This window comes from Octopus sinensis, unplaced genomic scaffold (genome assembly GCF_006345805.1).
Source record: "Octopus sinensis unplaced genomic scaffold, ASM634580v1 Contig16238, whole genome shotgun sequence".
Taxonomy (NCBI): Eukaryota; Metazoa; Mollusca; class Cephalopoda; order Octopoda; family Octopodidae; genus Octopus; species Octopus sinensis.
In genome coordinates this window covers 33993-47544 of record NW_021834230.1, presented here as the reverse complement: position 1 = coordinate 47544, position 13552 = coordinate 33993, and the positions used below count along the sequence as shown (strand labels likewise).

Here is a 13552-nt window from a genome sequence, read left to right as displayed (position 1 = left end):
GAATTTACTGAAATATTTATTCACACAAAGCCAGTCTCTATTTCTTCTTAGATTCCTCTTCAGCTGCCAACCTCTCGGCTCTCTTCTGTCTTCGGCCGAACAAACGTTTGTCTTTGCGGGCAATCTTGATTGTGTGGTGAGCCTTGAACCTCCTCATGTCCTTGGTGAGTACCTGTGGTTTGTCCTTCTTCACCCTGTTTACAATTGGCATCAGTGTGCCCTTCAATTGGGTGGCCAACTTGATCTCTTCAGCCTGCAGAGGAAAAAAACAGAGAGAGAAATTAGAAAAACAATCGATCGGTTAGTTGGATATTTAACCAATTGACTAACACGAAAGAAGTGATACTTAACCAGTGAGTGTGTCATTATTGGCATAATGGTCGTCCCAAAGGGATTAGAAAAAGGAGTTAACTTTTAACCCTTTAGCATTTAAACTGGCCATGCCCTGCCAAAATGTTTTCCGGCCCTTACATCTATCTCTTAACTGATCCTCCTGTATTTTCTTTTAATCAAAGCCTGGAACTTTTCCAACACCACCTCATACGTCATCGAATAAATACTAGATTTGGCAAAGTAATCTGAATAAGGATTAGGTCCGAAGGTGACAGTTTAGCCTGCGGTCAACCAGGACAGTGTTTTGCTCAAGAACACAACACATTACCCGGCGTAGCAACACCTATGTGATCAGTTGGCCTGCTAAAGATAGCAGTGAAAAACATCATTAACCCTTTCGTTACCAACCTGGCTGAAACCGGCTCTGGCTCCAAGTACAAATGTCTTGTTTTCATAAGTTTTGAATTAAAATCTTCCACCAAACCTTAGTCACAATTTATGTTCCTAACACTAGCTTAATGATAACTAAGTTATTTTACTAAATTCTTTGTTATATTTAAAGTAATTGAAACAAACACAGAACATCTCAAAATAAATACAGTAATGAAAGGGTTAAGCCCTCTACATTACTCCCTCAACCCCAAGAACCAAATAGGGTCGGGTACCTGGTTTTTACGGCATGCAAGTGACCAAGATCACAATATTGTCCTCTGAATGAGATGCCAGTCCATCGCACGGTTGTCCTTTGATAGCTGGACAGACTCAAGCAATGTGGAATGAAGAGTTTTGTTCAAGAATACAATGCATCGCCCAGTTCAGGAATTGAAACCATTATCTTGCCATTACGAATGCAACAGTCTAAACCACTGAGCCACACACCTCTAATGGTCAATGACATTGCCTCGATGTGATTCAGGCACAGGCAACGTTTTGCAAGAAGCAGGATGCATAAGAGACATGGGCCGCATCACCAAACCAATCCAAAGTAATTATCCATTCAACACGACATCTAGAAAGTCCCGCAAGCCACTGGCTTTTCATGAATGATCTAATTGCTCAATCTGCTAGAAACAGCAACAGATCTTTTCCTTTTGATGGAGCTCAAATGCTGGGATTTCATTGGTTAAAATTCGAAGAATTAAACTACATTAAACTTACAAATTACAATTTTGTTTACAATAATGTTTTCTTTTCACACATTCTACCAGTATACGAAGTTTCAAATTGTTTAGTTAACTAGAAAATTCCGTCCATCAAAAGGAAAAGATCCAATCACACTTTCCCATGGAGACGACACGTTGGATATATAGTCTTAGGTATAGAAATAAATTATCCCAGCTGGGCCGGGTGATGAAATGCTTGTTTGCCCAAGGTTAACCCAAGCCTTAATCAGAAGGATTACCTGCCCTCATCTCAAGTTGTTATGATGACCAATATCCTCAGATAAATGGGTGTTTGTTTGTCCATCTTGAAAGGTCAGAGTGGTACATGATCTATCATCATTGGATCAGTCAACAAAACCATAATGTAAGGACAGACGAAATACCGTTGGGCATTTCGCCCGGCTCCAAAACACAAGAGATACCATTAAGAATTCTTTCAGCCAAAAGCACAAGGCCCACCACACCCAACCCAACTTCAGTGGAATTTGAACACAGAACCTAACAATCCAGGCAAAGAAACCATGCCACAAGAGAGTTGGGAGTCTGGATATCCCCTAGCTAACAAGCTCCACATCAAACTGTCCAACCCATGCCAGCATGGAAAGCAGAGGTTAAACGATGATGATGATTTGAATGCTGTGAAGACAAAGATAATTTCAATATTCCAAGGAGGGCTGCATTTGTCCCGAGTTCAAATCCCACTCAAGTTGACTTCACCTCACTCCCTTGTGCCAAAATGTTAATACAAAACTTTAAAAAATAAATGCTGTGGTCCAGTTGTTCAAGTTAAGTTAATTTAATTTTTTGGCTCAAAAAGCAAAGAGCAAGGCCATGCAGTTATGTACAGGGTTGTGTTCATGCCAAGAGTTCAGGCCATTTCTGGTCAAGAGAGACTTTGAACCGAGCAGTCGTCGGCATCTTCACTATCTCATCCGGCAGTAAAACCCTTTAACCCTTTCGTTACCAACCCGGCTCTGTAGTACAAATGTCTTGTTTTCATTAGTTTTGAATTAAAATCTTCCGCCAAACCTTAGTCACAATTTATGTTTCTAACCCTAGCTCAATGATAACTAAGTTATTTTACTAAATTCTTTGTTATATTTAAAGTAATTGAAAGAAATACAGAGCATCCCAACAGAAATACAGTAACGAAAGGGTTAAGGCAGTACTCCAGCATGGCCATTGCCCAATGACTGAAACAATAACATCAGCCTGACAATCCCCAGACACGCAAGAGGCAATTGCCACCACCCCTAATCACACAATCCTGCCGCACAAACTCACCAGAACACCCCCAAACCATCAATGTGCAGGTCCCACCACAAATCATTGATGACTGACTGCTTCAGAGAGCAAAGTCTGCACAGAAAGAGATTAGTTGACCACCCACCTTGAGCAAGAGACTTAACACCACCTCGGGGCAGCTGTGCTGACCAATGTCCTCAGATAAATAATGGGTGATTGTTTGTCCATCTCGGAAGGTCAGAGTGGTACATGATTTATCATCACTGGGTCAAGAAACAGCACAACATAAACCCTACCAAATCGTGTGTATATATTCCTTGCAAACATTCTTCCTCACCATTTCTCTTTTTCAGTTGGGGTGGCCATGTAAACCCTCAACAGCAAGACACTCATTTCTGTCACTACTTAACATTGGAACCGACCATATCCAGCCCAAAATATTGAAACTGACCAGATCTGGCCTCTCGCACCTATCTTACAATGTCATTCTAGAACAGTGGTTTTCAACCAGGGTTCCTCGGAACCTTAGGGTTCCGCAAGAAGTTACAAAAATGCTAAAATCGGCAGTAATTTTTAAGTTTCCTGTGCAGATATGTGTGCATAAGACTATTAAATTATTGCACAGGGGTTCCTCGAGCCAGTGGAATGTTTCCTTGGGGTTCCGCTCCAGCAAAAAGTTTGAAAAGCACTGATATAGAAATACAGAAACACATCACTAAAATCCCAAAGTTACCAGGCGATACATTGTATTCTTGAGCAAAACACTTCATTCCCTATTGCTCCAGCCCACGCAACTGGCAAAAATGAGTAACTCTACAATGGACCAGCCTCCCATCCAGGGACGGAATACATACACACCCCAGAATCTAGAGAAACCCAGTCTTATGGCGCTTGGGCCCTTTTCAAACATGGCATTCCTGCATAGCTAGGACCACAATATTTACCAGAAATCCCTTCCCAAACACCAGAGACTGTGTATCAAGCCATACAACACTAAATCTACTTCATATTACAATAAAGATTGCTTCTAACCACCCTGGGGTAAAATAGCTGTGATGACCAAAATCCTCAGATAAATGGGTGTTTGTTTGTCCATCTTGAAAGGTCAGAGTGGTACATGATCTATCATCACCGGATCGGTCAACAAGATGTTACCATATTGTGTGTGTGTGCGTATAGGCGCAAACGTGGCTGAGTGGTAAGAAGCTTGCTCCCCAAACACATGGTCCCAGGTTCAGTCCCAGTGCGTGGGTTACTGTCTTACTCTAGCATTGAGTCTACCTGGTAGACAAACAGGAATAAGCCTGCCCTGCGTGAGTGTGTATACATACACAGACACACACATATATATATATACACATACATACACACATACACAAACATATATATACATATTCACACACACACATATATATACATACATACATACACGTGCAGGTGTTTTGTGTTTATCCCCCATCACTGCCTGACAACCAGTGTTGGTGTGTTTACGTCCCTGTAATTTAGTGGTTCGGCAAAATAGGCCGAGCGGATAAGTACCAAGCTGAACAAAACTAAGTCCCTGAGTCAATTTGTTCAACCCAACCCCTTCAATGGCAGTGCCCCAGCATGGCCACAGTCAAATGACCAAAACAAATAAAAGAATAAGAGAGATATACATATATATAAACTGTGGCTAGGAATGACTTTGCCTTTCATCCATTAACCCTTTCCTTACCAACCCGGCTGAAACCACCTCTGGCTCTGTAGTACAAATGTCTTGTTTTCATAAGTTTTGAATTAAAATCTTCCACCAAATCTTAGTCACAATTTATGTTCCTTAATCTAGCTGAATGATAACTAAGTTATTTTACTAAATTCTTTGTTATATTTAAAGTAATTGGAAGAAACACAGAGCATCTCAACAGAAATATGGTAACAAAAGGGTTAAGTACCAATTGGTCCCTGGGTCTCAAGGTAATCACCTCACCTCACCACCACTCCTAAATTGCAGGCCTTGTGGCAAAAGTTTAAACCAATTTATCTACTTCGTCTTTCCTTAAATTTGATCCCTGCCATTCAGTTCCTTTCAACCTGTTGTAGTCCTTTTCTTTCGTCACTCGTCCTGAAGGACATGTCCAACCCAATTCTGTTTTTGATTTCCCAAAATCAGCCCCCCCCCCCCTGTTCACGGACCAATTCCACTGTTTAGAAGTTTTTCCATGTTATTCAAAGCACAACAAATTCTTCGTAGTTTATCGGTCTTTTGCGACCCTTTAGAAATTCTAACTCTTTAGCATCTAATCCAGCCCAAATATTCTATTTGTTTTATGTTCAAACTGACCACTGACCAGACCTGACCTCTCACACCTACCCCACAATGTCATTCTTAAAATATGCAAACACATCATTGAAATCTTCAAGCTATAAGCTCATAGATTGTTAATTCAAAACAATGTGAATAAATAAGCATTACATCTGAATGTTAAGGGGCCAAGGGGTCATTTGGAAGTATTAAAAAGAGCTGTGCTGGCCAAAATCCTCAGATAAATGGGTGTTTGTTTGTCCATCTCGGAAGGTCAGAGTGGTACATGATCTATCATCACCGGATCAGTCAACAACACGTTACCGATATAGGGATACACATATATTTCAAACGAGGCATAAGGTAACCTATGGCCTGCAAGATTTTCTGAATGGCATGCCTAACAAAAAATTGCCTGGAAATTTTTCAGCAGTGGGGCCCACCTCATAAGGAGTGGCCCACTTACTATTTAAAAAAAAAAAAAAGTTTGGTATGATGAATTAATCGTGTATCATCTCATAGCTTAGACATTTTGATGCTGTGATTATTTTGAGAATGACATTGTAAGGAAGAAGGATCCAACCAGCTTGAACACAAAAACAGGAATATTCGAGCCTGATATGGCCTGTGCATATCCTAATGAGCTAAACTTTTGTCACTATAGATGTGTGTGTATATATATATACATATATCTATATACACTCATATATATATATGCCAGGTCCGCCTGACTGGGTCCTGCGCCGGTGGCACATAAAAAGCACCATCCAATTTTGGCTGATGCCAGTACTGCGACTGGCTCTTGTACTGGTAGCACGTAAAAAGCACCCACTACACTCTTGGAGTGGTTGGCATTAGGAAGGGCATCCAGCTGTAGAAACATTCCCAGATTAGATTGAAGCCTGGTGCAGCCACCGGCTCTCCAGACCCCAGTCAAACCGTCCAACCCATGCCAGCATGGAAAATGAACATTAGACATATATAAGTATAAATGTATGTGTGTGTATGTTTGGAAGTTGGTGTCTTCTTGCCTCGCCATCACAATACATACCAAAGCTAGCGTCACCATCATACAAGCACCGTCCTTCATTTCCAACCTTCCATGTAAATATGACCTTACTCAGAAACAGACAAAGGTTGGTGACAGGAAAGGTATCCTTCCAGCCAGAGAAATATCTACCTCAGCAAATTCTATCTGAGCCATGTAAAAGTGGATATTAAACGATGTCAATGATGGTGGATGCCGCAGTAGAGTTGATAGCGGTCATTATCTACGATCACTCCAAAACAATTAAATGGCTATGGTGACCGATATCCTCAGATAAATGGGTGTTTGTTTGTCCATCTTGGTAGGTCAGAGTGGTACATGATTTATCATCACTGGATCAGTCAACAACATACTTAGCTATACTTTAATCCAGAGCTTTTCAAACTTTTTTCTGGAGCGGAACCCCAGGGAAACATTCCACTGGCTCGAGGAACCCCTGTGCAATAATTTAATAGTCTTATGCACAAATATCTGCACAGGAGAATTAAAAATTACTGCCGATTTTAGCAGTACTGTAACTTTTTGAGGAACCCCTGCACTGTACTGGCAGAACCCTGGCTGAAAACCACTGCTTTAATCCTTTAGCATTCAGCTCCCTCTGTCAAACGTAATTCTTATTTATTCCCATTGCCTTGAATTAATCTTGCATTATCTCAAGGCTTCAATATTATGAAGTGATTGTAGATGTGAGCCACACCACACAGATTCTATAAATACCAGGGGGAAAAAAAAAAGAAAAAGAAAGAATCAAAGCCATATTCACCGAAGAATCCTTCTTGCCGGGTTTGCTCATCTTCCTGGGGAACAGGATCAATCTGGATTTGTATTCCTTCAGCCTCTGGGCATTGGCCTGGAGTTCCTCAGCAGACATGCTGCGTCTTCTGTAATCAACAGCAATTCCAATGGTGGGGGCTTCCCTCTTGCTGATGCCAGCTTTCTACAAACACACAGAAATAAAAGAACAAGGATTACATATCTGTAGGAGAGATGCAACCAACACCAATGGAAAGTATTGTGATGCTGGGGTTAGTGGGGGGGAACAGCCACAGGTGCCAGCGTACAGTAACATATCCTTAAAAAAAAGAAAAAAAAACCCCACCTTTTACTTGACGTCTCAATACCAGGTGTTAATTAGGTCTTTGGATAAGAACCTGAGAAGCACTTTTGGTTTTATGACACAGCATGGGAAGCGGGCATTAAATGATGACGAAAAGCAATGTATTTCAAGAAATTTGTCAACTTATATTATGTTCATTATATATATATATATATATTTATATATATTTCTTTACTAGCCACAAGGGGCTAAACAAGGACAAAGGGATTAAGTCGATTACATCGACCCCAGTGCGTAACTGGTACTTAATTTATCGACCCCGAAAGGATGAAAGGCAAAGTCGACCTCGGTGGAATTTAAACTCAGAACATAAAGGTAGACAAAATACGGCTACGAATTTCGCCCGGCATGCTAACGTTTCTACCAGCTCTCCACATATATATATATTGTTTCCGGTATAAATTAATATTACCGGTCCCCGGCACTTAGGAGAAAAGAAAAAAAAAAAAGCTGCCAACACAGTTTGAGAAGCACTGGTGTAAATAATCAATAAAACCTTTAACACAAACTTCCAAACCAGACCTGAGGTGACATGAACGAATTGAAATATTTAACTGAATCATCATAAAATTAATTTTCATTTCAATGTTTTATAACCTGAACCATCAATGGCCCTACGGATCACGGGTAGTCCAGTACTGCTGTCACATGACAAGCTCAGCACCACTGACAAGAAATGAACCCGTGTCCTCTCAGATGCTTCTTCAGCCACCTTTATATATAACCACACGCTCACCCATTCAACCTGACCAAACAGACTTACCTTCAACTCTTCAATGGTGAAACCACGTCCAGCACGGACACGCATGTTGTATTTGATGGAAGGACATGTGACGATTGGCCGAAGAGGGCCAGCAGCTGGTCTGGGAGCTACTTTCCTTGCTTTAATCATCCTCTTCCTCGCTCGGCGCTTTTTGCGCATTGGCTGGTCAAACCAGGTTCGGACATAGCGCTGCCAGTCCTTGTGAAAATGGCCATTGGGCACCGTTTGGTTTCCAAGACGTGCCATAGTGATAACTGAAACAGTAATAAAAATGGTATTAAATTTGGGGGCAAAAGGGTCGAGTCGACTACATCAAGTAGTACCTTTTTTACTGACCCCTGAAAGGCAGCCAATTCTGTTTTTGATTTCCCAAAATCAGTCCTCCCTCTTCACGGACCAATTCCACTGTTTAAAAGTCTTTCCAAGTTATTCAAAGCACGACAAATTGTTCGTAGTTTATCGGTCCTTTGGTACCCTTTAGCATTTGATCCAGCCATATCCAGCCCAAATATTCTATTTGTTTTATGTTCAAACTGACCACTGACCAGACCTGACCTCTCACACCTACCCTACAATGTCATTCTAAAAATATGCAAACACATCATTGAAATCTTCAAGCTATAAGCTCATATATTGTTAATTCAAAACAATGTAAATAAATAAGCATTACATCTGGATGTTAAGGGGCCAAGGGATCATTTGGAAGTATTAAAAAGAGCTGTGCTGGCCAAAATCCTCAGATAAATGGGTGTTTGTTTGTCCATCTGGGAAAGTCAGAGTGGTACATGATCTATCATCACAGGATCAGTCAGCAACAGTCAACTCTAAGACATTTGAACTCAGAACATGAAGATGGACAAAAGCTGCTAAGCCTGCCATGCTAGCCCACCATGTTACCATAAGAAAATGATAAAAATATTAGTTTCAAATTTTGCCACAAGGGCAGCAATTATGAGGGAGGGAATGAGTCAATTACATTGACCACAAAGGGATGAAAGGCAAAGTCAACCTCACAGGATTTGAACTCAGAACATAGCAGCAGATGAAATACCACCAAGCAGTTTGTCCAGCGTGCTAACAATTCTGCCAGCTCGCTACCTTACCAATAATAATAATTATTTCTTTATTGTCCACAAGGGGCTAAACATAGAGGAGACAAACAAGGACAAGGGATTAAGTCCATTACATTCACCCCAGTGCGTAACTGGTACTTATTTAATCACCCCCCCCCCCCCCCCGGAAAGGATGAATGGTAAAGTCGACTTCAGCGGAATTTGAACTCAGAACGTAGAGCAGACGAAATACTGCTAAGCATTTCGCCAGGCATTCTAACGATTCTAGCAAAGAAGCAACAGTTCTTTTGACAAGTATCTCTTGTCAATAGTCCACTTGGTGACCTCACCAGCCCTGGAAATAGGGAAGACAAAGATGACCTTGGAAAGATGTGAATATTTAATCCCTCCACTGCCAGCAATTTAAAAACCCCTTACATCTACAAAAAGCTGACATGGATATAGAATGAAGATCTCACGTACACGTGTGTATATAATCTTGGTGAACAGCTAGGACCTTCATCAATCAATATACACCCAAATGTATTAAATATTACACATTTCCATGACATGTAAGTTGACCCAAGATCAAGATCCTCCGTCTAAAAGGGACGCTGGTCCATTTGCATGTTTAAAGACCAGCTATTTTTGATGGTGGAGTCAATTACATCGACCCCAGTGTCCAATTGGTAGGATTTTTCTAAATTTTTTTCGCATCACACATTTCAAAATAGAAGACACTTTATTTTTTTAAATATTTAATCCATATTTTTAACTATATTTACCAATTATTTCGTTTCCAATTTTAATTACGCCGCTTTCAATTTATTTTCGTTCGTAGGTGCAAACTATTGCATAAAAGATCCCCACTGCGACCCCTAAACCACAACTAAATATTTCCTTTTGTTTTTGCAAACGGAATCATTGAGAATTGTCTTCGAGCCAATGCAATGAGCAACTATTTTTCGAGAATCGGGCCGCACAAGACATGTCTAGCCATCAGGTGGGCCGCAAAAGTCCTGTTAGCCGCAGTTTGCCCCATAATTGGTCGGCCCGCTAGAAATAGCAGTTAAATCTTTATCCGATCACACAAAAGTCTTTTACAGGAAAGAGGCGCTTTGCATAAATTCCAAGAAGTAAAAGAAACGCGGAAAAGGATCACGGGTTCTGGTTTTAGGGGACATGACTAAAGAATGTGAATTTTACTCCTTTGGCTGTCAAGACCACGTGTGTACATAAATGAAAAATTAAGCGCCTCTTTTTTTTCCCCATCATATATACATCATTATACACTGACCTGCTAGAAATAGCAGCCAAATCTTTATCAGATCACACTCAACGGTCTTTGAAGACAAAAATAAACATTTAAATGAAAATTGGTTTCTGATCTTGGCGGACACGGACACAGAATATGAACCTTATTATTTTTTTTATCTAGTTTCAGCTCACGAGCTGAGGCCATGCTGGGGCACCGCATGGATATTTTAAGTTTCGCTGTTAACTTTCACGAGTGTATATTTTTCAGTTAAAAAACTTAGACCCTTATAATATATATATGTTATACATACATCATATACAGTCACTGAACGTCTCAACACTTAAATATTTCTAGTAGAATCTATGCTGGCCATGACTACATCTATTAAATACTATGGAGTTGAAAAGATCTGGAACCGATGAGATTTAAAATGGTACGATCAGCTGCCCTGCTAGAAATGGCAGCCAAATCTCCATCAAATCACACCCAACGGTCTTTAAAAACACATTGGATAATGCAATGCCCATATGTGGGAAATGATAAAAGGTTAAAAATGAAGCTTGGTCCTGCTTTTGGCTGACATCGATATAGAATGAAGATCTCATGTACACGTGTGTATATATACATACATATATATATATATATATATATATATATATATATATATTGTACCTGTATTTCAAAGGACCGGCCTTGTCACTCTCTGTGTCACGCTGAATATCCCCGAGAACTACGTTATGGGTACACGTGTCTGTGGAGTGCTCAGCCACTTGCACGTTAATTTCACGAGCAGGCTGTTCCGTTGATCGGATCAACCGGAACCCTAATCGTCGCAACCGACGGAGTGCTTCCATCCATATATATATATAATCTTGGTGAATGGTTAAGGCCTTCGTCAATCAATATACACTCAACTGTATTAAATATTGAATCCAACTTGTTCCCAAAATGTACCCTGGCCATATCTACACACATATATATAATACCTATTTCTTTACTACCCACAAGGGACTAAACATAGAGGGGACAAACAAGGACAGACATAGGTATTAAGTCGATTACATCGACCCCAGTGCGTAACTGGTACTTAATTTATCGACCCCGAAAGGATCTCTGCGATACAAGTACCTATATATAATAGAATGAGATAAAAAAGATCTTTGGACTGCGAAGAAAGTCGAAGCTGATTGCTGACATGTGCGACTGGAGAAGAATTTCTCTTCGATTGCTGGCAATTTTGATGAAGAATCAGGGTTTATATGCATTGTAAATCTTAATTATTTCATTTGAAGCATAGGAAATATATATATAAATGGTTTTAAAACAAATTAAATGGAAAAAAAACGACCGAAGAAAAATTCGAGGAATCCTCAATGCGGTCGGTGGAGGCAGGAGAGAAAAGTGTGGATAAAAAATCGGTTATTATTAAAGGTTTTAGGGATGAAAATACGGCAAAATGAAATTTGGGGGAATTAGTTAGAGAAATGTAATCAAAATACGTTTAAATTATATGTTTTCGCAACAAGATGAAAAGGGATTTTGTGAAAATATTGAAGGATCGAGAAGATGCTCTACTCACACGAATGATGTTAAACCGGAAAAGGAAGTAGTATTATCAAAGGGGAGATAACCAGCAATATATATATATATATAGGAATGTCGTTTGTGAAACTCTTAATTATAAATTGCTGTTTTTAATTATGTAATATTTCTAATTGGTCTGGGGTAGCTTAAGATGGTGTTAATTGGGTTTATAATTTTAACCCAACCTGATGAAAAAAAAAAAAGTCTCTAATTTTACAACAGTTTATACGTGTCGACTTGTTTCAGGGCACTTGTTAAGAACAGTGGTCAGGTGCGCGCACTCGTGTACTCCCGCATCCGCACTAGCTAGTAGTGACTAGTCGATCCTACAACGACTACCTCGTAAAATAAATAAAACACAAAATAAATAATTTTTTTTAATCTTTTCGGTTTGACCGGCAGTTTTTAACATAATTTCTAGGTAACTAAAAAATTTTAAACTTCATATACTGGTCGAATGTGCTTATAAAACATCTTTTTCTATAGTTTATAAGATATTTGTTGTTGTTTTTCTTCAATCTCTGCAATTTCAACCAATCAATGACGTCTATTGAGGTGAAAACATTCTGTGCCGTATGAATATGTCCCTCGTTTAAGAAACAGATTGGGTTTATTTACATTTGTGAAGAAAAAAAAGATACCATTCCTCCCACCCCTAATCCTAACCCTAACTAATACTAACCCTAAAAGAGATTGAAATGCAATAGATTGATACTAGGGTCATAATTATGGGTGACTATTTCATATGACACCGCTAGGAAAAACTGCCGTTCAAACCGAAAAGATCCATTTTTTTCCCCACAAAGTAAATAACACAAAAACACAAAGTAAGGATCGACTAGTCATGACTAGCTAGCGTGGATGCGCGACTACGCGAGTGCGCGCACCGCGACCACTGTTTATAATTTTAACCGAACCTGACGAAAAAAAAGTTTAATTTCACAACAGTTTATACCTGTTGACTTGTTTCAATAGATTCCGTTAAACGTTGTGGTATGCGACCAATTAAGGCACTTGGGTGTTGAATTAATTACTTTTTGGCAGAGTTCTGCTTTAAGCACCCTATATAATCCCTCGTAATTTTTTTTGGGGGGGGGATTTTCAAAAAGGATTTGTGTTCTACACACGGCAATTCATAAGATTATTCAAAACTAAAAAGTATTTCTTCGTGTATGTGTGTAACTTAGGCACTATTTAGCTGTTATTTTTAGCACATCTCACGTCCACCTGATACCGTACTCATTTCTCAATTGTACCTTATTTTATTTTCATTTTATTTCATTTTTATCTCATTCTACTTCATCTTATTAAACTTCTTCACTGATGAGAATGACAATGCATAAATTAAATTTTTAATTTCATTTTTATTTTTATTCTTAATTTTAATTTTTCAATTGCTTAATTTTTTAATTATATACATATATATATATATAATTTTTTTATATAAATATAATTATAAGTATAATTACAATTAGGGTTCAGCAAAAAAATTTGCTTCGCCACAAACCGAACTTTTTTTGCTGAACCCTAATTATAATTATACTCCTATACCGAAAATGGTCCTTTTAACATGCCGAATGGTGTTTTTCTGGGAGTCCCTTTTTAAAGTAGAAGAAATAGCTAAGGTTTTTTGGCTGCTATTTCTAAACTTCGGTATGTGATAAAGCAAATCTTTGCTGAACCCTAATTATAAAGTATATATATA

The 13552-nt window shown here is 39.2% G+C and overlaps 1 protein-coding gene across 1 annotated transcript; it reads right to left on the bottom strand.

Annotated features, from left to right (window-relative positions):
• On the bottom strand, positions 1-11989 carry LOC115230731 (60S ribosomal protein L13). Its single transcript, XM_029800864.2, has 4 exons — positions 11843-11989; positions 7954-8207; positions 6837-7010; positions 1-253 (listed from the first exon to the last, which is right to left on the bottom strand). Exons 2-4 carry the CDS (start codon positions 8197-8199, stop codon positions 38-40), a joined length of 636 nt encoding a protein of 211 aa, XP_029656724.1. The 5' UTR covers positions 8200-8207; positions 11843-11989; the 3' UTR covers positions 1-37.
• Positions 11990-13552: the final 1563 nt, after the last annotated feature.